Source organism: Lepidochelys olivacea, assembly GCF_965140295.1.
Source record: "Lepidochelys olivacea isolate rLepOli2 genome assembly, chromosome: 11".
Classification (NCBI taxonomy): domain Eukaryota; kingdom Metazoa; phylum Chordata; order Testudines; family Cheloniidae; genus Lepidochelys; species Lepidochelys olivacea.
Window position 1 is genome coordinate 68,056,447 of NC_140421.1, and position 22,886 is coordinate 68,079,332.

The 22,886-nt window shown below is 48.6% G+C and overlaps 1 protein-coding gene across 6 annotated transcripts in view; it reads left to right on the forward strand.

The window, feature by feature from the left end:
• SPAG16 (sperm associated antigen 16) overlaps positions 1–22,886 on the forward strand; it is a gene marked incomplete at its 5' end in the record, with an annotated part of 730,962 nt that overhangs the window by 480,314 nt on the left and 227,762 nt on the right. For all 6 annotated transcript variants that reach the window (XM_084643191.1, XM_084643189.1, XM_084643190.1 and 3 more), the window contains one exon: positions 9,724–9,850. In XM_084643191.1, the coding sequence (XP_084499317.1) occupies positions 9,724–9,850 (127 nt within the window). The remainder of the gene's footprint in view (positions 1–9,723; positions 9,851–22,886) is intronic.

Genomic DNA, 22,886 nt, shown 5'->3' on the forward strand with positions numbered 1-22,886 from the left:
GGCAGTGGTGGGTTGCTGCTTTCTGTTTGTTTGCTAATTTATCTGCCCCTCTTTATTTGAGGCACTAGGAGGACATACAGGACAGAATTGATCTCATTACTAATTGTAAAATTCTGTGGGGGGTTTTGGCGGTGTAAGTTAATCCTTTTGAAATCTTACATAGTAACAAAAAATTGGAAACTGGCTTGACAAGCAAGTAAGGATGCAACAACTCAATGTGGGCAAAAAGGAATTGTGCTTTGGGGTTTTCATAAACTCATTATCCTCCCCATCCAAACTGTTCCAGAAGCAAGAGTGCTGGAAAAATTCCAGAGCAGAGAAGAGTTGGTTAAATGTTTTTGGTTTGACCTCATCTATGCTTACAATTCTAATATCCCCTTCCCAGGCCATTCTCCTGACCATCACCAATCCAAATGTCAATCATTGATAAAGCAAAGTAAATAAAAAAATAAAATAAAGTCAGTATTTTGAAGAGGCCTTGCACTTCTGAACTGAGACACTTATTTCAGAGAATCATAGAAATTTAGGGCTGGAAGGGACCTCAAGAGATCGTTGAGTCCTGTCCCCTGTGCTGAGGCAGGACCAAGTAAAGCTAGACTACCCCCTAACAGGTGTTTGTCCAACCTGTTCTTAAAAACTTCCAGTGATGGGGATTCCACAACCTCCCTTGGAAGTCTGTTCCAGAGCTTAACTATCCTGATAGCCAGAACGTTTTTCCTAATATCTAACCTAAAATCTTTCTTGCTGCAGATTAAGTTCATTATCAGTTGTCCTTCCTTTAGTGGACATGGAGAACAATTGATCATAGTCCTTGTGGAAAATTGCTGGCACTACTTTGATGGGTCTTGTGCTTTCTCTTCTTGGGGAGGGTTCAGGGCACCGTTTCTCATCCCTGAACTGGAGTATTAACTACCCCACTAGTGTTCTAAAGGAGGGGAGTGCAGAGAGAGGGACCTGGGCCTGCCCTCTACTCCAGGTCCCAGCCCAGGGGCCCTAGGTATAGCGGTAAACTGGGCTACTTCCCTCTCCTGCCCTTCAGCTTGTGGGGTTTCCTGCCCTCCCTCTGCACAAACCAGGTGTCCCTTTATCTTGGGTCTTGGTCGTCTTAGCCCCCCGCAGCACTTTTCCAAACTCTCCACTGCTTCCCTCCAAACTGCTCTCGGCTCCAACACCAATCCACTCTGCTTCAACTCCTCCAAACGGCTCTCTGCTCCAACACCAATCCACTCTGCTTCAACTCCTTTCCTTGTCTGATTGAAGCGGGAGGGGGGCGGGGCTTATCAGGTGACTGGCTTCAGGTGGTCTAATTGGCTTCAGGTGCTTTAATTAATCTATAGCAAACTTTCTTCCCTCTACAGGGAAGAAGGCTCCCTTTTAGCACTCTCCTGCTGCCCTCTGGCCTGGGCTTTCCTCGCTTTTTGCCCCTGCTCTCAGCTTCCCCCCTGACCGGGCCAGACGCTCTCCCCCTTTCTCCCCTCTTTTTTCTTTTGTCTTTCTGCTGTTGCTTGAGTGCTGGTCGGCTGCCAGCTGGCTGTCGGCCTCCCCCCCCGCCCGCCCTTGGATGATGCTGCCACTCCAGCTGAGCCCCCCCCCCCCCCGAGAGAGGGGGGGGCCTGCTGACCTGCTCCCCGGAGTGAGGGAGTGGAGGGACCCAGCCCCCAGACCCAGCCGCTTGCTGTTTGTTTGTGGACCCGTATCCGGCCGAGAAAGTCTCTTATCATCTGCTCTGGCATCCCTGGAATGCTACAGCTGCAAAGAAAGCTCGGAAAAGAAAGGGAAAAAGCCATCCACCGGAGGAACACCGCCCGGGGAATCTACAAAAATTGCAGTGGAGGGGGCCTTAAGACTGAGTAACTTTCGAACAGTGCTCTTGTGTGGGGGGAGGCCTTGACTGTGTCTTGACTTTGTTTGTAGGGACACAGGGGGTGTGGCATGGAGCTGCCCCCCAATCCATCTGTGTCCTCCCAACACCCACACTACCATCTTCACCACTGCCCCCCTCCACCATCTTTGCCGGCTGTTTAATATCTGCCTCTGGACTCAGATGCTCGCCCTGATTCCACCATGTGGGCCAGAAGCACCAGCCAACCAAACAGGACTCTCTGTACGAGCGTACATTGGTTCATGTGCCCCCCGCCCCCCCGAACTGTCCATTCCACAGCTTGTCCCTTTTTACCTGACCCCAACTCCTGTTAACCACCTGCCACCGCCCCCGCTGGGGCATCGGCAATGGAGGGCACCGGGGTGACCTCCGCCGCTCCCATGCCCATCGCCTCCCCAGACTCTAGGGGAGCCCCCCCAGCCAGTGGGAAAGGCCAGGGCAAGAAGAAGGAGAAGGGCCCCACTAAAACCACCAGGCCCTCCATGGCAGGGGCCACCCCCACTGCTGCGGCCCCGCCACCGACCACAGCGTCCTTCCCCGCTGCCCCCTCCACCAGCTCTGCGGGTGTCCCTCCCTCAGCCCCCAGGACGTATGCCCGGGCGGCAGTAGCTCCCCCGCCTGCCGCCTTGTCATCTCTCCCGCCCACCACCTCCGCCACCATCAATAGTGGCCGGGGCCCCTTTCCCACCATGACAAGGAAGCACGGTGTCCGATGCCTCCTGGTGCCCACCTCGCCCCAGGTGGAGACCTACGTATGGGTGTTGGCGAGGGTGGTGGGGCTCTCGGCCATTGTGGCGGCCTCCAAAATGTACGGGAAGGTCGTCGTCTTCTTAGCATCGCAGGCTGCCCCCCAGGAAGCGGTGGAGAGGGGCCTGGCGGTGGGGCGGGTGTTTGTCCCCCTAGAGCCGCTAGAGGACCTGGGCGTCCGCCTGGTTCTGACCTCTGTCCCTCCTTTTCTCCCCAGTGCTGCCCTGTTACCCGCCCTTTCCACCCTGGAGAAACCTGTTTCTGTTATCAGCCCTCTCCCGTTGGGCTGCAAGGGTTGGGCTGCAAGGACCCCACCCTCCGTCACATCTTTTCCTTCCACCGGCAAGTGCAGCTTCTACTGCCGTCGGCGGCTTGTGATGGGGAGGCGCTCAAGGGGTCCTTCCTAGTCCCCCACCAGGGGGCCCATTACCGGGTGTACTTCTCCATGGGGGAAGCCTGGTGCAACATCTGCCGGGCGTTGGGGCATGTCCAGAGGGACTGCCCCTTAGCCCGGCAAGGAGGGGCACCTGGGATCCCCGAGACCTGGCAGGACATCGGCCTCATCATTGCCAACGCCCCTGGTCGCCCGGTGCCCGAACCTGCCCCCCTCCTCTTCGGACCACCAGTACTCCCGCTCAGGCCCAAGGGACACCTCCCCTACAACTCTCAGACGAGTGAGAGAGCCCCACCCTTGCTGCTGACAATCTGGCGGGGCCTATGGAGGAGGGTGTGGCAGAGATACCACCAGGCATGGGAGAGAGCCTGCTCCAGGGAGAATCCTCCCCCCCTTATGCTGCCCCACCGTTCCCACCCCGCCCAAGTCCCTGAGCCATTGCCTTTAGCCCCTGACACGACCCCTGCTAACCAGCCCCCAGATGATGCCATGGAGGGCTGGGCCCTAGTCCAGGGGAAGCGAGGCAAGCGGAAGGCCCAAGCTCCGCCTCATCTATCCGAAGTGGAGGCCCCCCAGAAGACCAGGAAGGGGGGCACCGATGCCAAGCCTTCCACTTTGCCCATGAGTGCGTCCCATCCACCAGTGTCAGCCGGGAAAGACGTGGCAGCACCGGAAGGTAGTGTCTCCCATCCACGGGAGACCCTCTCCTCCAAAACCTTCAAGGAAGCCCCTTCTGTCCTGACACTACCCGAAGCCCCAATGAACCCCGAGGCAACCGTCATGGCGGGTGCCATCGGGGAGAACCCCGGGGCGGCGGAAAGTGTCCTCTCCTCCATGTTCGAGGAGATTGACGCCCTACATCTGACCCCGGTCGCCCAGGGGGAGGACGACCTTTTGCCAGCAAACCTCGATCTGGGTGACCTCACTCCACCCCTCTTTTCCCCATGCTCCCTCCCCCTAACTGCTGCTTTTGCTCCCACCTCCGAGGAGCCCCTGAACTCCTCCATCTACCCGGCCGCTGATGGCACCCTGCTGACGACCACCGAGCCTGCTCAGGTGACAGCCAGCGCCACGCGGCCAGGACACGAGTCGCCAGGGGCACCCCCCATTGGTGCAGAGCAATCGACTTTCCTCCCAGGCGGGGGCCCTACAGAAGATAATTCACCTCCTGACACTGTGGCAGCTAAATCCACCATAGAGCCCATGCCTGGTGTTACTGAGAGGTCCCTCCCCACCCCCTTAACCCTCAAGCCTGATCGGGAGGCGCCACCATCCAGCTGCTTGCCTCCCGAAACCCAGAACCTCACCTCTGCCCCTGCCCCTGCCCCTACCCCTATCCAGTTTACCTCCTGTGATGTTATCGCCACCCCCGGGGCTGTCTCCTTCCCTTTTCCAACTGATGACCCCAGGGAGCGGCCTTTGCGTTCTCCTGCCCAGACCCATTAGGGGCTGCTATTTTCCCTCCACTGCCCCCTATCACCCCAGGGCTTGAGGTGGGCCTAGAAGCTCCAGCCCATCAGGTACCCCATCGGGGGTCCGCACCCTGCTTGCCCATTTTAGTGGGCCATGGGGCTGCACCAAGGGCCCCTCCAGGGAACAACCGGGAAACCGTAACCCCATCCCCCATGAGCTGCGAGGAGAGCTGCAGAAGATTTTAGAGGATGTCCGTGGCTCCCGCAACAAGGTACAGCTTGCTCTCCAGCGATGGGGGGACTTTTCTCGAATCCTCCGGGCCACAAGGGCCCTCATGGGGGAAGGTAAAGGGACCTACTGGCAGGTCCGCGTCTTCCGTGAACAATTATTCACCGACAGGATGGGTCAAGGACTGTTGCGTGGCCCGCTGGGGGATGCAAGCATCCCTGCCAGTGAGGATCCTCCCCGGCCCTCCCCATGACACCTCTCACCATCGCAACGTTGAACACCCAGGGTTGTAGGATGGCTCTCCGCAGGTCCCAGGTGCTCTCCTTCCTTTGGGAGGGAGGGTGCTCTGTGGTTTTCCTGCAGGAGACCCATACGGATCCGACCGCCGAAGACAGTTGGCGGCTGGAGTGGGGGGACAGGGTCTACTTTAGCCATTCCACAGTTCGACAGGCTGGAGTGGCGACCCTGTTCTCCCCTGACCTACGGCCCGAGGTGCTAGGGGTCGCCGAAGCTGTGCCGGGTCAGCTGCTGCATCTCCGGGTCCATATAGAGGGGCTCGTGGTTAACCTCGTTAATGTCTATGCCCCGACATCGGGCCCAGAGCGGCTGCAGTTCTATCAGCAGGCGTCTGCCTTCCTCGGCACCTTAGATTCTCACGAGTGCCTGGTCCTGGGATGGGATTTTAATACCACCCTCGAGGAGTGGGACCGAGCAGAGCCCGGCCACCGCGGACACCCTCCGGGAGGTAGTCGAACATCACTTCCTAGTGGACATCTGGCGTAACCACCACCCGGATGACACTTCCATGTTCACCTTTGTCCGGGTGGAGGCCCATCGGTCAAGCCACTCCCGGTTGGACCACATTTATTTATCACGCTTCCATCTCTCACAAGCCCACTCCTCCAGCATTCGGCCGGCCCCATTTTCTGACCATCACCTAGCCGCTGTGACTGCCTCCCTCTGTGCGGAGAGGCCAGGGCTGGCCTCTTGGCATTTTAACAACAGCCTGTTGGAGGATGAGGGCTTCATGACGTCCTTCCGGGAATTCTGGCTGGCCTGGCGAGGGCAGAGGCATGCCTTTCTCTCGGCGCAGCGATAGTGGGACCTGGGGAAGGTGCGCGCCCGGCTTTTCTGCCACGACTACACCCGGGGCAGCAGCCGACAGAGAAATGCGGCGATAGAGCAGTTGGAACGGGAGGTCTTAGAGCTGGAGAGGCATCTGGCCGCCAGCCCCGAGGACCTGCTCCTCTGCGGAGTGTGCCAGGAGAAGCGGGAGGAGCTCCAGACCCTCAAGGACCATCGGGCCCAGGGCGCCTTTGTTCGATCCCGCATCCGCCTCCTTTGGGAGATGGATCGCGGCTCCCGCTTCTTCTATGCCCTGGAGAAAACGAGGGGGGGCCAAGAAAAACGTCACCTGCCTCCTGGCAAAAGACAGTGCCCGCCTCACGGAACCGGCGGAGATGTGCAGGAGGGCCCGAGCCTTCTACTCAAGTCTTTTCTCCCAGGATCCGACCGACCCTAGCACTTGCAGAGTGCTCTGGGAGGAGCTCCCTACGGTCAGCGCAAGCGACCGAGACAGGCTAGAGTTCCTCTCACTCTGTCCGAGTTCTCAGAAGCTCTCCATCGTATGCCCACTAATAAGTCTCCAGGCATGGACGGGCTGACCATGGAGTTCTACCGCGTGTTTTGGGATGTCCTCGGCCCAGACCTAGTCACCGTCTGGGCTGAGTCCTCCCTCTTTCGTGCAAGCGAGCTGTGCTCACCTTATTGCCAAAGAAGGGGGACCTCTGCAATTTACGAAATTGGCGTCCCGTCTCGCTCCTCAGTACGGACTACAAAATCGTAGTGAAAGCAACCTCTATGCGGCTAGGGTCCATGCTGGTGGACGTGATCCACCCAGACCAGACCTACACTGTCCTGAACCACAGCATCTTTGATAACCTATTTCTGGTTCGGGACCTCTTGGAACTCGGGTGTAGAGACGATCTGTCGTTCACCCTCCTGTCCCTAGATCAGGAGAAGGCATTCGACAGGGTGGACCACGGGTACCTCCTGGGCACCCTGCGGGCGTTTGGCTTCGGAACCCAGTTTCTGGGTTTTCTCCGGGTGCTGTACGCTTCCGCAGAGTGTCTGGTTAAGCTCAACTGGACCCTGACCGAACCAGTCAGCTTCGGGCGAGGAGTACAGCAGGGGAGCCCCCTCTCGGGCCAGCTGTACGCTCTGGCGATCGAGCCCTTCCTCTGTCTCCTCCGCAGGAGGTTGACAGGGTTGGTGCTGCGGGAGCCGCAGCTGCGGCTGGTCCTGTCGGCGTACGCTGATGACGTGCTCCTCGTGGTCCAGGACCTGGGTTACTTGGCGCGGGCGGAGGCTTGCCAGGCCATCTATTCAGCAGCCTCCTCCGCCTGGGTCAACTAAGTCAAGAGCTCTGGCTTGGCGGTAGGAGACTGGTGGCAGGCGAGCTCCCTCCCACTCGTGCATCAGACCATCCGGTGGAGCGCGAGTCCGCTGCTCTACCTCGGTGTTTACCTTTCTGCCACGCATCCCTCTCTGCTGGAGAACTGGGAAAATTTAGAGGGCGGGGTGTTAGAGCAGCTCCGGAAATGAATGGGACTACTCCAATGTCTCTCCCTCCGAGGGAGAGCACTGGTGCTTAATCAGCTAGTCCTGTCCATGCTCTGGTACTGGCTCAACACCCTGGTCCTGGCCCTGGGTTTCCTGACCAACCTCCAGACATCGATTCTGGGGTTCTTTTGGTCAGGAATGCACTGGGCCCCTGCAGGGGTTCTTCATCTACCCCTGAAGGAAGGAGGACAGAGCCTGAAGTGTCTGCACACTCAGGTCCGCATCTTCCGCCTCCAGGCCCTACGGTGCAGGCAGTTCGGCGTGGAGCATACTGGTGCACGCCATCCTGTACCCCATCCGAGGGCTCCAATATGACCGGCAGCTCTTTTATCTCCGTCCGGGAGGTCTTCCGCGAGACCTCTCCGGGCTGCCGGTCTTCTACCAGGACCTTCTCCGGACTTGGAAACTGTTTTTAACGACCAGGTCCGTGGCGGCCACTGCGGGGGCAGATCTCCTCACGGAGCCTCTGCTACACAACCCCCAGCTCCGTGTGCAGGTGGCGGAGTCCCGCTTGGTGTGCCAGAGCTTGATCCTGGCGGAAGTCACAAGAGTTGGAGACCTCCTGGACTACAACCAGGGAGACTGTCTGGATCCCCTGACACTCGTTTGGCGAATGGGGCTCTCCAGACCTCGCACCCCCCCGCGCGTACTTCAGGAGGTGAAGGCCGCTTTGCCGCCCGCTGCTCGAGCTTACCTTGACCAGGTCCTGCTCGAAAGCATGCCCTGCCCACTCTCTACCCCAGGCCAGCCGAACCTTTTAATTGGACCCCTGCCCCGCAGACCCAATCAACCCCCTCACCCCTTCACTGCGAGCCAGCTGCATGAATTGCAGCCGGTATGCTTCCAAACTGTGCCAAGGAAACATCTATACACACTCATGCTCCATACCCTTCACGCCCTCACCCTAGTGTCCCGCTCCGACACAAAGTGGCGAGACCTTCTGCCACCTTTGGAGGGTGAGCAGCCCCAGTGGGCCAGCCTATATTCCACCTTGGTTCTGAGGCCCATCGGGGACATCAGTTGGCAGCTCCTTCACGGAGCTGTGAGCACGGGCATGTACTTGGCGCGTTTCAACCCCATCCCAGATGCTTGTCCCTTTTGCGGTGTGAGGGAAACCCTGGTGCACGTATATTTGGAGTGCGCCAGGCTGCAGCCCCTGTTCCGGCTCCTCACAAATCTCCTATTACATTTTTAGTTGCACTTTTCCCCTCACCTTTTTATTTATGCACTCCCCATCCATGGCCTCACAAAGTCGCGGGATCTCCTGGTTAACCTCCTCCTGGCCCTGGCTAAAACGGACATCTATAAAACCAGAGAGAGGAGGTTGGCCGATGGAGTTTCCTGTGACTGTGGGGCCGTTTTCCGATCCTCGGTCCGTTCACGTATCCGGGCGGAGTTCCTCTGGGCGGCATCCACCGACTCCCTTGATGCTTTTGAGGAGCAGTGGGTGCTGTCCGAGGTTCTCTGCTTGGTGTCCTTGTCCGGTTCCCTTTGTTTGACCCTTTGATTGGGGGAGAGAGTAAGGGACCCCAGCCCCAGCCATTGCTGCTGCGGACACCACCACCTTAGAGGGGTCCTTTCACACATGGGTGCACGTGCCTCCCCCCAGATTGTCCACCCCACAGCCTGCCCCTCTTGTTGGATACTTTCAGAGGAGGGAATTGTTGGTGACACTGGGCGTGGCGCCAGGTAACTCGAGGGGGTGGCAGACCTTGAGAGTCAATGAAGCCTCCTCGCTCTGGGCCACCAGGTAACTTGGAAGGGTGGAAGACCACGAGAGTCGAGGAAGCCCCCCCGCTCTGGGCCCAGGCAAGCTTGAACACTTCCCTCCCCTGAAGCTAATGAGAAAACAATTGTGATTGGTTGCTGTGTTACACATTGCATATGCTGTTGTTTTTGTTTTGTAAGTGTGTTATGCAAATAAAAACGCCTTTTTTTGCTTCAAAAAAATAAAACCACTCTCCTGCTGCACTCTGGCAATGCTGTATCACAGTCCTCTTTACAACAGCCATTAACATATATGACGATGGTTATCAGTTTCCCCTCAGTCTTCTTTTCTCAAGACTCAACATGCCTAGTGTTTTAACCTTTTGTCATTGTCTAGCCATAGTTTGTATAAATGATCTCTGGAATATTAGTAAGGTGGTAACTTATTGCACTGTCTTTTGATCTTTATTCTTTTTCTCTCCAATGCAGTGGGTATTGCTCAACCTTTCAAAAGTTCAAATAACTCTACAGAAAGCATAGGGAACCTTTTGATGATGGTTGTTTTAGCCTATGCAATAAACTTTCCCCTGTGTACTAACTTCTCTGAAAATAGTAACTGAGACAATTAACTCCATTTGAAATCGGATTCTCTTTTACTGCCATTGTCTTCTAGACTGCTGATTCTCTTTAATTGCAAGAGTTATATTTCTGTCATTGTTTTCTTTTATAGTGAGAGATGCAGATACACCTTGCGTGGACATAAGGATTCGGTCAATAGTATAGAGTTTCTTCCATTCTCCAACACCATTCTCACCAGCTCTGCAGACAAGACCCTATCTCTCTGGGATGCCAGAACAGTGAGTAATATGTGGTTTTGGACTCTTTCCGAATATACGGAAGTTAGTGGCACTGTGCAAATACAATAGTTGATTAAAGAAAAGAAGAGTGAAAGCTGGTGCAGAAAATCAACAAGTGTGTTGTCAGGGGACTTGGTAGTAGAACACAGAGCCTTTCATCTTCAGGTATTATATACTGACCAAAAAGTTATCACCATGTAACAGCTCTTTGGGGGACCTCTGAAATGCGTTGTTCATCTAAGGACATTTGCTAATACGCAGACATCAACATCACTGTTAGCGTTAATTGTTGTCCTTATTGGCATTCTTAGCAGAAAGGCTGAGAGATGAATCCCAGCCTTATAACTGCCCCCTGCAGAATGGAGTTGAAAACAATGGTAAGGCAGTGTGTGGAAGACTGCCCTGCTACAGCGATGCTGTATTTATTCTGCAAATAGAACAGTTGTCAGTGAGCTCTGTATGGTACCTTTCATAAGCATTAAAATTGACTTTAAATTATTTATAAAGAAAATTTAGCAGTGAAAAATGGTTGGGAGGTGAGGAGGAATAGAGGACACAATAGTGTCTAGGTCTAATATGTTTTCTTTTTGAGGGAATGGCCTTCATAACTCACTGCTGACCTCTCATGAGTTATGGGTCATTCTCTTAAGAAAGGGAATATATCACTGTGGGTACTGGCTGAAAATATACGTCTCTCCATCTCATTGTTCCCTAGCCTCACTTTTTCCTATGTAAATAAACGCCTGGAATGATAGGCATTCACACAGTGTATACAGTACAGAATGATGCATGATGCTTGGTACATTACAACCTCTTGATCTCTGTTGCTTTCAATCAACACCACAATTTAAATGTCTAATCCTAATTGATAAAGAATGTAATCAATAAAAGATCAATTTGTAAAAAATAAAAGTTCACTTAGGAATAAAATAAGAGGGACAGATTTCCATCTTCCATGGTAATACTGAAAGGATTGGGCCAAAAAGCAGAGAGAACATCTATCACCATGGTATTCCTCCTACACTGTGGGAATTCTCAACTAGGCTGTTGAACTGGTATTATGGCCCCTTTGCACTACTCTAGCAGCATAAAGCAACCAAAATATTGAATATACACAGAATATGGAAGATCATGTTGTTATGAAAAGTAATTATAAAAGTAAAGTGGGGGAGAACTATGCGAAGAAGGGAGAAAAAGTCATTGCTGTAATAGTTATGCAAATATTAGATGTGAGAGAGAAGTTCTCGTGAAGGGGACAGTGGAATACTCTGAAGTTAATTAGCCACTTTCTATTTATGGATCATAGAAACAGACAGGATAAAAGGTCATTTAATAAGAATCATGAACATTAAGCACGACAAGTTAAAATGAAGTCAGTCAAGACTCATTGTTCTTATATATGGAAGATAGTTTCTGAGGAAGTTTGTTAGAAGAATGAACAATTCAAAAAGAGAGTGAATATTGAAATACAAAAATAAAGTTAAAACTTAATTGGAAAAAAGAACTTTATTTATATTAAAATACCTTTTTTTTACCATAACTTAATGCCGAACACATTATCACCGAAATCTCACCAATATTGCTTTTTTCACTAACAAAATGATAATCAGGACACTTATTTGTTCTTGAACAAAATGGGAATAAGGACAATCTAGGAAATTACAGACCAGTCAGCTTAACTTCAGTGCCCAGAAAGTTAATGGAGCAAATAATTAAGCAATCAATTTGCAGACACCTAGAAGATAAGAAGGTGATAAGTAACAGTCAGCATGGATTTGTCAAGAACAAATCGTGTCAAACCAACCTAATAGCTTTCTTTGACAGGGTAACAATCCTTGTGGATGGGGGGAAGCAGTAGATGTGGTATATCTTGACTTTAATAAGGCTTTTGATACTTTCCCACATGACTGTCTCATAAACAAACTAGGGAAATATTATCTAGATGTAGCTACTATAAGATGGGTGCATAACTGATTGGAAAACCATTCCCAGAGAGTAGTTATCAGTAGTTCACAGTCAAGCTGGAAGGGCATATCAAGTAGGGTCCCACAGGGACCAATTCTGAGTCCAGTTCTGTTCAATATCTTCAAGATTTAGCTAATGGCATAGAAAGTACACATGTAAAGATTGCTGACAATATGTAGCTGGGAGGGGTTGCAAGTGCTTGGGAGGATAGGACTGTAATTTAAAATGATCTGGACAAACTGGAGAAATGGTCTAAAGTAAATAGGATGAAATTCAATAAGAACAAATGCAAAGTACTCCATTTAGGAAGAAACAAATCAGTTGCACACATACAAAATGGGAAATGACTGCCTAGGATGGAGTACTGCATAAAGGAATCTGGGGGTCAAAGTGAATCACAAGCTAAATATGAGGCAAAAGTGTAACACTGTTGCAAAAAAAGCAAACATTCTTGGCTGCATTAGTAGGAGTGTTGTAAGCAAGACACAAGAAGTAATTATTCCATTCTACTCCGCACTGATTAGGCCTCAACTGGAGTATTGTGTTCTGGGCACCACATTTCAGGAAAGATGGGGACAAACTGGAGAATGTCCAGAGAAGAGCAGCAAAAATTATTAAAGGTCTAGAAAACATGACCTATGACAGAAAATTGAAAAAAAACCTGGGTTTGTTTAGTCGGGAGAAGAGAAGACTGAGGGGGGACATGATAACTATAAGGTGGATAGAAAGCTGGCTAGATTGTCGGGCTCAACGAGTAGCGATCAATGGCTCCATGTCTAGTTGGCAGCCGGTATCAAGTGGAGTGCCCCAAGGGTCGGTCCTGTGGCCGGTTTTGTTCAATATCTTCATAAATGATCTGGAGGATGGTGTGGATTGCACCCTCAGCAAGTTTGCAAATGACACTAAACTGGGAGGAGAGGTAGATACGCTGGAGAGTAGGGATAGGATACAGAGGGACCTAGACAAATTGGAGGATTGGGCCAAAAGAAATCTGATGAGGTTCAACAAGGACAAGTACAGAGTCCTGCACTTAGGATAGAAGAATCCCATGCACCGCTACAGACTAGGGACCGAATGACTCGGCAGCAGTTCTGCAGAAAAGGACCTAGGGGTTACAGTGGACGAGAAGCTGGATATGAGTCAACAGTGTGCTCTTGTTGCCAAGAAGGCCAATGGCATTTTGGGATGTATAAGTAGGGGCATAGCGAGCAGATCGAGGGATGTGTTCGTTCCCCTCTATTCGACATTGGTGAGGCCTCATCTGGAGTACTGTGTCCAGTTTTGGGCCCCACACTACAAAAAGGATGTGGAAAAATTGAAAAGAGTCTAGAGGAGGGCAACAAAAATGATTAGGGAACTGGAACACATGACTTATGAGGAGAGGCTGAGGGAACTGGGGATGTTTAGTCTACAGAAGAGAAGAATGAGGGGGGATTTGATAGCTGCTTTCAACTACCTGAAAGGCGGTTCCAAAGTGGATGGCTCTAGACTGTTCTCAGTGGTAGCAGATGACAGAACAAGGAGTAATGGTCTCAAGTTGCAGTGGGGGAGATTTAGGTTGGATATTAGGAAAAACTTTTTCACTAGGAGGGTGGTGAAGCACTGGAATGGGTTACCTAGGGAGATGGTGGAATCTCCTTCCTTTGAGGTTTTTAAGGTCAGGTTTGACAAAGCCCTGGCTGGGATGATTTAATTGGGGATCGGTCCTGCTTTGAGCAGGGGGTTGGACTAGATGACCTCCTGAGGTCCCTTCCAACATTGATATTCTATGATAACAGTTTTCAAGTTCGTAAAAGGTTGTTACAAGGAAGAGAGAGAAAAATTGTTCTTCCTAACCTCTGAGGATAGGACAAGAAGCAATGGGCTTAAATTGCAGCAAGGGCAGTTTAGTTTGGACATTAAGAAAAACTTCCTAACTGTCAGGGTGCTTAAGCACTGGAATAAATTGCCCAGGGAGGTTGTAGAATCTCTGGAGATTGGAGATTTTTAAGAGCAGGTTGGACAAACACCTGTCAGGAATGGTCTAGATAATACTTAGTCCTGCCTTCAGTGCAGGGGACTGGACTAGAAGATCTCTTGAGGTCTGTTCCAGTTCTATGACTATAAAAAGTAGTCAGTTTCTGATACAGTGCTTACCATGGTTTGCCCTTTACTAAACTTGGAATTAAACCCTTTTCAGTATTCGTTCACCTGCACTGGTTTTCAAGAATGGATAGCTTTCTACTGTAAAAAAGGTCTTTGTCCAAAACATAGTATCTGTTTAAAATTGTTTTCATGTTTATTCTACTTGTGTCCCTTGGGATATCTTGCAAATCTCAAATAAATTGCTCATATTTGGATAGCACCTAAGTGACTCATTCATCATGAACACCTTGTTTCTTTCTCAAATACTGAATGATCAGGTTATACTAATGGTCTCTTCCAGAAACACGAAAAGCAGTTTAGTCACATTAGTCAGACTGGAACAATGCATTTCCCCACCTCTCTGGGATCAATTAGTGTTAAGGCATACATCTAAAGATGTTCTTTAATGAAACATGAAAATTATACACTGGTTTATTTTCCTATTAGTTGGGTTTAAAGCTTCTATTCACATTATTAATCATATCCTGCTCTTAAATCATTAGCCTAAGTCAACTCTCTATTATAAAACATAATGGATGCAAAGAACAGCATGTCAGTTCTGTCTAAGTCAAATGGACACATCAGCTTTGAATTTTGGAGGAGAATGGAAAATAAATCTTTATAATCACAAAGCTGAACCTATAAAACATCTTGCAGAGTTTGGAAATGAATTAAATGTGCATGTTTTTTTTTTTCTGATAGCATGCATGGTTTGTTTCAACAGGTTGAAGAAATATCCATGATGCTTTCATTAAATAAGTAGTATGTTGTTTTCAGGGAAATAAGATTATGAAAGGGTAAATAAGATTTAGATGATCGTGGAACTTTCCAAATGTTTTGGAAGGAAACACAAGCTGTTGTTAAGTTTGAATTGGAAGCATCCTAACACTGGGCCAAATTCCCACTGGATTACAAGTGTGGGCACAATTCAGTGGTGGAATCTATTGGCAGTAAAGCTGAAGATTTTCATGTCAAGCAAAGGTGCTGAATTTTTTTCTTTCTTTTTGCCAGTTTCATAGAAATACAAGCATTCTGGCTTTTCAGCAGAATATTGTTATGCTGTCACATCAGAGTAAACATCTTCTCTTTGTGGGAATTGCAATGTGTATCGAATGTTAAATGTACGGAACGTGAGAAACTCACAATCCCCTAAAGCACAGTTCACTTGCATGGTTAGTTCTGTCCAAGATAAGATGGCTGCCATTCATCTGTATTTCTCACATTCTGATGAGTAATTTCCAGTGCTAGTCAAATTTGTTTGAAGAAAATAAACACAAATCCAAATATTCAGTCATCTCAGCCTGCATGTACACTGAGTTTTCAAAAAATTGGATAAAAACAAAACAAACAAAAAATCAGAACATGTATTTGTCTATATGTGTGAAGTCATATTTGATTTAGTACTGTCTGAGGCAAAACAATTGTCATATTCTGTAACTAGCGATTTCACATTCTGTAACAGGTATGTAATAGTAGTTGTCATTAAAAAGTTAACATTTACTAATAGTAACACACTGTGGTATGATCTTGCAAAAACTTACACATATGCTTAGTATTACCCATCTGAATAATTCCATTCTCTTCAGTGGGATACTCATGTAAAATTAAATACATGCATAACTCTTTACAGAATTAGGGCCATACTGTGCTTATTTTTTATTCTAGCTATAGGAAAATACTAGGTAACTCAGATATCATTCTGTAGTTATTGTTGGCAAATGTTGACTTTTCAGTGGCAACCACTGTAATTCAGTTGTGTGTAGTACAATTTATGTCATTATCCATGATTGCTTTCAGACTTTGTCACTTATTTTGCAGTGTAGTCTACCAATTTCAAACATGCTTTTTATTCTTCCATACTGTTCTGCAGCAGAATGCTAGAATAATAACACAGGTGATGCCATTTCTATCCTGCTGTGAAGCTAACGTCCCTGGAATTCATATAGGAAGACAGCAAGCGTGTCAGATTTTTATTGTTTGGGTTAAAAATTACTTAAACATTGGTAAAATAGCTCAGCATTACAGTGGCCAAACTTGTGTTCAAAATCTATACATCAAACCTTATCAATGACTTAATTTGTGGACTGAAGAGCACAGTTAAAAGCTGAAAGCTCTGAAGTAGTGTGGTGTCTTTGATGAATAATGCAGGCATCAATAACAGGAGAAGAGGAAGAAAACTGGATGAGCTTGTCCAAAACACTTACTCTTCTGCTTTGATAGCATCAAATAACTCCCATTAATGCTAACTCACTTTCTTAGAGCCTATAGCTGGAAGGCCTGATGACCAGCTGGCCTGGTGCTCAGGTTGTGGCCTTACAGTTTCTGCTGACCTAGTCATCCCAGAGGGGACCCTGGCTGTGGCTTCATCACCCTCGTGTGCTCCAGTTGCTCCCCATGAGATTCTGCCATTACAGAAAAGCAGGGTGGCAAGGTAGAGGGACCCAGGCCCTCCCACTCCACTGGGTCCTGACCCACGACCCTAGGGGTTTATCAAAGTGCCCAGCCCAGTCATTGAGCTATCCCAAATTTTGTTTTCCCTCTGTCACTTTGTTCCAGTCTGGAGCTCCTCAGGTTTGGGCACCATCACAGGCTTAGCAGACTCTCCTTGGTCTCTTCGTGTACTGTTCAGCCAATCTCTCTTAGAGCTTTCAACTCCCAAGAAGAGGGGGTGGGAAATCCAAGTCCCTGATCCTAGAGTAGCCCTCACAAACTGTTGCCACTCCTGGCACAGCTCTCAGCATCATCCTCATTGCAGCTCCTTCCCCGTTTTCCTGGGTACCAGCATCCTTTTAAATTGTGTCCTGCACCTGCTGAGGGATGGGACATTCCCTAGACCAGTACTGCTCTATTCCCTGACTTGGTTCAGTGTGGGCCCCACATAGCCCATCAGAAACTGTCCCCTTCCATTTCAGAGTCACTGGTCTGCTTATGTTGACAGCCCCCCACCGCACCACCACCCCCATCTCAGGAAAAGAAATCTGCATTTTTATGATCTTTACCATTTGGCTGCAGTACTTGAAAGCAGTATGGTTGAGGGACATATACCACCACATGACTTGGTGGTTGTGGTCCTTCATGGATTGTAGCCATCGTAGGGACATGTGATCCATCACTAGCTGGGGTGGTTGGTCCCACAGGTTGCAATTCAAGGCATCATCAGCCAGTGTTAGCATTAGAGCCTCCCTCTCTATCACTGAATAGGCGGCTTCTCAGGGAAATAGCTACCTTCAAAGATATAGGACGGGATGCTCCTGTCCCTCTACTTCTTGTGATAGTACACATCCAAGACCAATGTCCGCCACATCCTTTTGTAAAATAAAAGGTTTTGAAGAGTCTGGATGAAATAAAAAGGGTTCCTAGACCAGCTGTTTTTTTAACAGGTGGAAGGCTTTGTCGCTGGCCTTGGTCTGCCAGATCTTCCTGAATGAGGTATCTTTTAGTACAGGGGTGGGCAAACTTTTTGGCCTGAAGGCCACATCTGGGTGGGGAAATTGCTTGCAGGGCCGGGGCAGGGGGTTGGGGTGCGGGGTGTGGGAGGGGGTGCGGTGTGCAGGAAGGGGCTCAGGGCAAGGGGTTGGGGCAGAGGAGGGGTGCGGGACATATGAGGGGACTCACGGAAGGGGGTTAGGGTGCAGGAGGGCTGTGGAGTGCAGGAGGAGGCTCAGGTCAGGGGGTTGAGGTGCAGGAGGGGTGCGGGATGCGGCAGGGGCCTCAAGGCAGGGAGTTGAGGTGCGGGGTGCAGGAGAGGTTCAGGCTCTGGCCTGGCACTGCTTAGCTGGAGCGGCTCTGGGGTGGCATTGGCGTGCATTGAGGCCAGGGCAGGCTCCCTGCCTGCCTGCCCCAGCCCCGGCCCTGCACTATGCCACTCTGGGAAGTGGCCGGCACCACATCCCTGCACGGCCCCTGGGGGTGGGGCGGGATGCAGAGGGCTCCGCGTGTTTCCCTCGCCTGTGGGTACCTCCCCCGAAGCTCCCATTGGCCACGGTAACCCGTTCCTGGCCAATGGGAGCTTTGGGGGAGGTACCCACAGGCAAGAGCAGTGTGCGGAGCTCTCTGCCTCTCCACCCCCACCTCCACCCTCAGGGGCTGCAAGGACATGGTGTGGCCGCTTCCCGGAGCAGCACGGAGCCCCCGGTGGTGGCAATCCCGTGGGCCAGATCCAAAGCCACGAGGGGCTGGATCCGGCCCACGGGCCATAGTTTGCCCACCCCTGTTTTAGTAGGTCTGTTAAGGGTGCAGCTATTGTGGCAAAGTTGGTATGAACTGCCTATAATACCCACTAGCCACAGAAATAAGCATATTTGTTTCTTCATAGAAGGGATAGGGCATTCTGCCAAGGCTTTTACCTTCCCTACTAATGGGCATAAGCCTCCCCTGCCCACGGTATATCCCAGGTAGCTCACTTCCTGGTTGGCTAATCAACATTTAGCCAGGTTAGCTGTCAGCTTGGCCTCTTGGAGTGCCTGTAGGAGCTCTCTGAGTTGTTTTATGGGATAGTTAGAGGTCCAGCTGTAGATGACAATATTGTCAAAATAAGTGGCCACGTATTGACTATGTTGGCGCAATACGAGATCCATTAACCTCTGGAACATAAGCATGGCCCCAGGCAGCCGAAAGGGCATGATTCTAAACTGACGAGGACCATAAAGAAGGCTGTCTTTTTCCTGAATTTAGGGACAAGAAAGAATCTGCCAGTACCCTTTGGTTAGGTCAAGGGTGGATATGTACCTGGCAGCCTCCAGCCTCTCTAACAATTCATTAACCTACAGCATGGGATAGGTGTCGAACTAGAATATTGCATTCATTTTTTGAAAGTCTGTGCAGGGTTCTGTTTGGGCGAGAGCTCTTGGACTTCGCCACTCATTGTGTGACTCCTCAACAACTCTCATGGCCAACATGTTCTGTAGCTCTTGTCACACAGTCGGCCACAGATTTCTGGGTAATGGTCATAGACTTTCTGGCCAGATTCAGTCTCTATACAGTGGAACACTTGGTGCATCTGTCCTGCTGTTGCCAAAAGCATAGAGGGGGATGTGTTGATGAGTTTGTGTGTCTGTTGTTCCTGGTCAGGTTATAAGCCTTCCCCGATTGATACGGTCCCTGACTGGGGAACCATCATGGCACAGGAGCTGAGTTTAGTCTCAGAGGATAATGGGGTGATGAAGACCCCCTCTCATTCTTTCCACACTTTCCCTAAGTTGACATGATATATTTGGGTGGCTCTCCTCTTCCCAGCTGGCAAACTTTGTAGTCTACAGTCCTGACTATTCTTGCTATTTCAAAGCGCCCTTGCCAAGGGCCAACAGATTGGATTCAGAGGTAGATAGCAGAAGTAACAGTCAGTTCCCTGGTTGGAACTCTAGGATACAGGCCCCCTTGTTATTCTTCTTCTCCTGGTCTTGTTGTACCTTCAGCAATTTCTCCAGATCCTCCCACCTGGAGTATGGGAGTGGGTGGTACAATATTGACAGGAGACATTGTGACTGTAGAAAGCAGTGATGTTGACTGAGAGCTATATACTGACCTCCAAAATAGGACCCACCAGCTGACTCATGACTAGGAGAAGCATGAGAGGAATCTGGCTGCTCACCCCAAAGAGAAGCACACCACCCCAAGGAGGAACTCCATATGAGATTGTAGGGCTAAATCACTCCCTCAGCATCCTGGCTCACAGAACGAGGAAAGTGTGCAGGGACAACATGCTTCCCTCTCTTCCATGGGCATATCTCTTTCTCTACACTTGTTAGAATGATTCATGCCGCTGATGGCACCATGCTATACATAATAGGGCAGGACAGCCCACAAGCATGTGCTGAAGGGCCATGTTTCATTCACTTTCAGAGACAAAGAAAAAGGAAGAAATCAGAAAGTGATGAGAACTAAAGGGGGGGAGGGAAAAAGGGTGAACAGGGGTTGTCTAAAACCCTTCTTCTAGTGTTTAAAAATTAGTAATAGGGTGGCCATGGGGTCAGATCTTCTTACTCCTGTATTCTCGGTCTGCTCTGCAAGATCTGGCCTGCTGGCTTTTAGCTCCTGAGGTCTACAAGGACCCATCAATGGAAATAGAGGGAAGAAGATAAATAATCCATGAGAATCTAGGGGAAAGAAGAAACCCAGCCCCTCTTTTATAAGAATAGTGTTTTCTCAGAGTAGGGTGGATTGTCCCTTATAAATTTATGCTGTGTTTTTCCCATTCTTCCTCTAGTTAGGCAGCTGAAAAAAAGTAGAAACCTGCTCTGCCTGCTTTTGCCCAATTACCACTTGGTTTATAGAAAAAAGACAGGGACAAAGCCAATTGAAAATACAGAACTTAGCTGGTTATTGAATATTTGTTAATATCCAGCATACATAAAACAACTCTGATCTTTGTAACTGAAAATTAAAACTATCTCTCAGCCAAGTTCTGTGCTTGAACCAGCGTCTGGGAAAATCAGTATTTTGTCCTGCTGATAGAAGAGCTCCAAATTTATAATAAAGAAATACATTTTGAGCCTGTGGACCCAGGATCATAGTCCCTCAGTTTCCAGACCAGATGGGTTAGCAAGGATGGATGTTATTTAACCATGTTACTGAAAACTTGCTTTCATGTAGTTTCCTGTTACCTAACCCAGACAACAGCACTACTGTAAATTTCAAAGGGAGGCTGCTTCCTCGCTGTGAGGGGGCACTGAGAAGAGGACATCAACTTGGGAGTACATTGACATATCTCTGCAGAATGGTTGGAATATCTTGAGACTGGACTTGGTACCAATAACACTCCATGGTCTGTTACATGTGCCAATTTATGGCCTTCCTTTCATCAGGAGAAAATATGATTCAGGCTAAAGGCCTGCAGCGAGACTGAGATCCGGTGGGTCCCACCGGACCTACTGCCATAATAGCAGGAGTGGGATAAAATGTACTTAGTTGTGGGTGGGATTGGATGGGCAAAAAAACCAGAGTGCAGTAATTTTCAGGAAAACTCTAACATCTCCATCAGTTTGTCATAAATAGAATTTCAGCAATGTAAAACAAGCTAGAAAGAGATTTGATTTAACAGGAGTTAAAGTATTTTTACATGGTTTAAGCAAGATTTGTTTTATTCTTTTAGTGGTAAAAATTGTCTGAATTCTGTTTATAATATATTAACCAGTCTTTTTTTGTTTTTGTTTTTTTTAATAGCATGGAGGAATCAGTCTCATTTGTGGGATCTAAGGTTTTTGAAGTAGGGAGCAGGGTAAAAAATGCAAGAAACAACACGAAAGCCAGTGGGAATGGGTATTGTGGGGCGGGACAGGAGCGGGATTAAAAAATGGAGTTCTAATTCAGGCATATAGAGGTTTTCAGGCATATAGAGGTTTTCATTTGCTTAGCAAATTAAACAGCCTGCTTGGAAAACAAAGTCTGCAAATTGTGTATAGCAGTAAACTTGCAACATGCAACATACAAGTTTTACAGAGAGTCGAATCTAGATCAGAGTTGCTGGTGCATGAAAATCAAATATGCCAGATTGTTGGTTTTATTAGTGAGACTTCATAGTTTTTCCAGGTTACCAAATTCAGTGAACAGGAACGACACACTGTTCAGGAGAAAATAAAACCATATGCAGCAGAAAATACAGATACAAAAGGGCATGTGTCGTACAAGGAAAGACCATATAGAACAACAAAACAATTATAAATACATAGAATGCTGGATAGTGTTATAGCTCTTTCTTTTTGGTAAAATGTTAGTGCTTGGTAAAGGTGCTTGATTCATAGCCCTGGAGAGTGAAGTCATTAATTTGTATACAGAACATGTGCAGCATGGTTTGCAACAAAACAAGATCCCCCTGTACTGCCTCACTAATGTGCCGCAAACATTATGGGATGAGTGTCTGTGTGTATGAGCTTTTGAGCTGTCTGCTGAGATTGCTAATTAGTGCCAATTATGACGGTGTAACGTTTTTATGGTATGGACATCTGTCCCGTCACACTGGAACTGGACTGATTCATCCTTGCATTTCGCACAGCCATATAACAAGTTCTAGATGGTAATGTATTCAAGTCACTGGGGACCTGCATTGCGTCCTAATCCTTCAACCCCCGCACAGCTCACTGACCTCAGTGTTTCTTCATATGGGCGAAGGTGTCCAGCGATGTGGTTCTCAGTGCAAGATTGAGTCATTGGATTGCAGCAGGTACCGATCGTGAAAGCCTTGACAACACAACTCTGAAAATTATGGGAGATTTCTGCAACCCTGGGATAAACAGGGTTCTGGCTGAACAGAAGAGCCATATATTTTTGAAAAAGCTACAATCCCTATGTACTTTGGAACATAGTGAAGAAGGGTTGGAGGCTGGTCATTCGGCTATAAAAATCGTGAGAGGCACAAAAGAGTCTGAATTAACTGAGACTTTTAGTTGACTGAATCTTGGTTAAATTGGGTTGAAGCATGTATCCTAATTACTAATCCTACTCCTGGGGGAATTCTGCACCAAAAAATTAAAAATTCTGCGCCAAAAAATAAAAATTCTGTGCACAATATTGCATATTTTATTTGTCAAAATAACACAATATAATCATGCCAGTTTCAGTTATTTTGATAATTTATTTCAAAATACCTGTCAGCGAGTATGTCTGTAACAATACAGGCAACAAAAAAGATTCAGGAAATGTTTTTAGATCAATAGATTCCTTACTAGGCATATTAATACAGAACTTTGAGTAATGAAAACTTCAATCTTTGACCAGGTTTTAGAGAGGTCAGACTTTAATAATGTACATAAACTGTCACATATTTTAAAAATAACCTGTTTTCTTAGAAAATGTACATCCACTCAGATCTTGAGTACAATCCTCATGAGTTCAGATGGGCCCAAATCAAACTGACAACTCCAAATAGCCTCAATAATTTGAGGAATTATTATCTAGATCCTAATCTGCATCTTAATTTTCTGACTTCCATAAAAGGTTTATCCTCTTATTA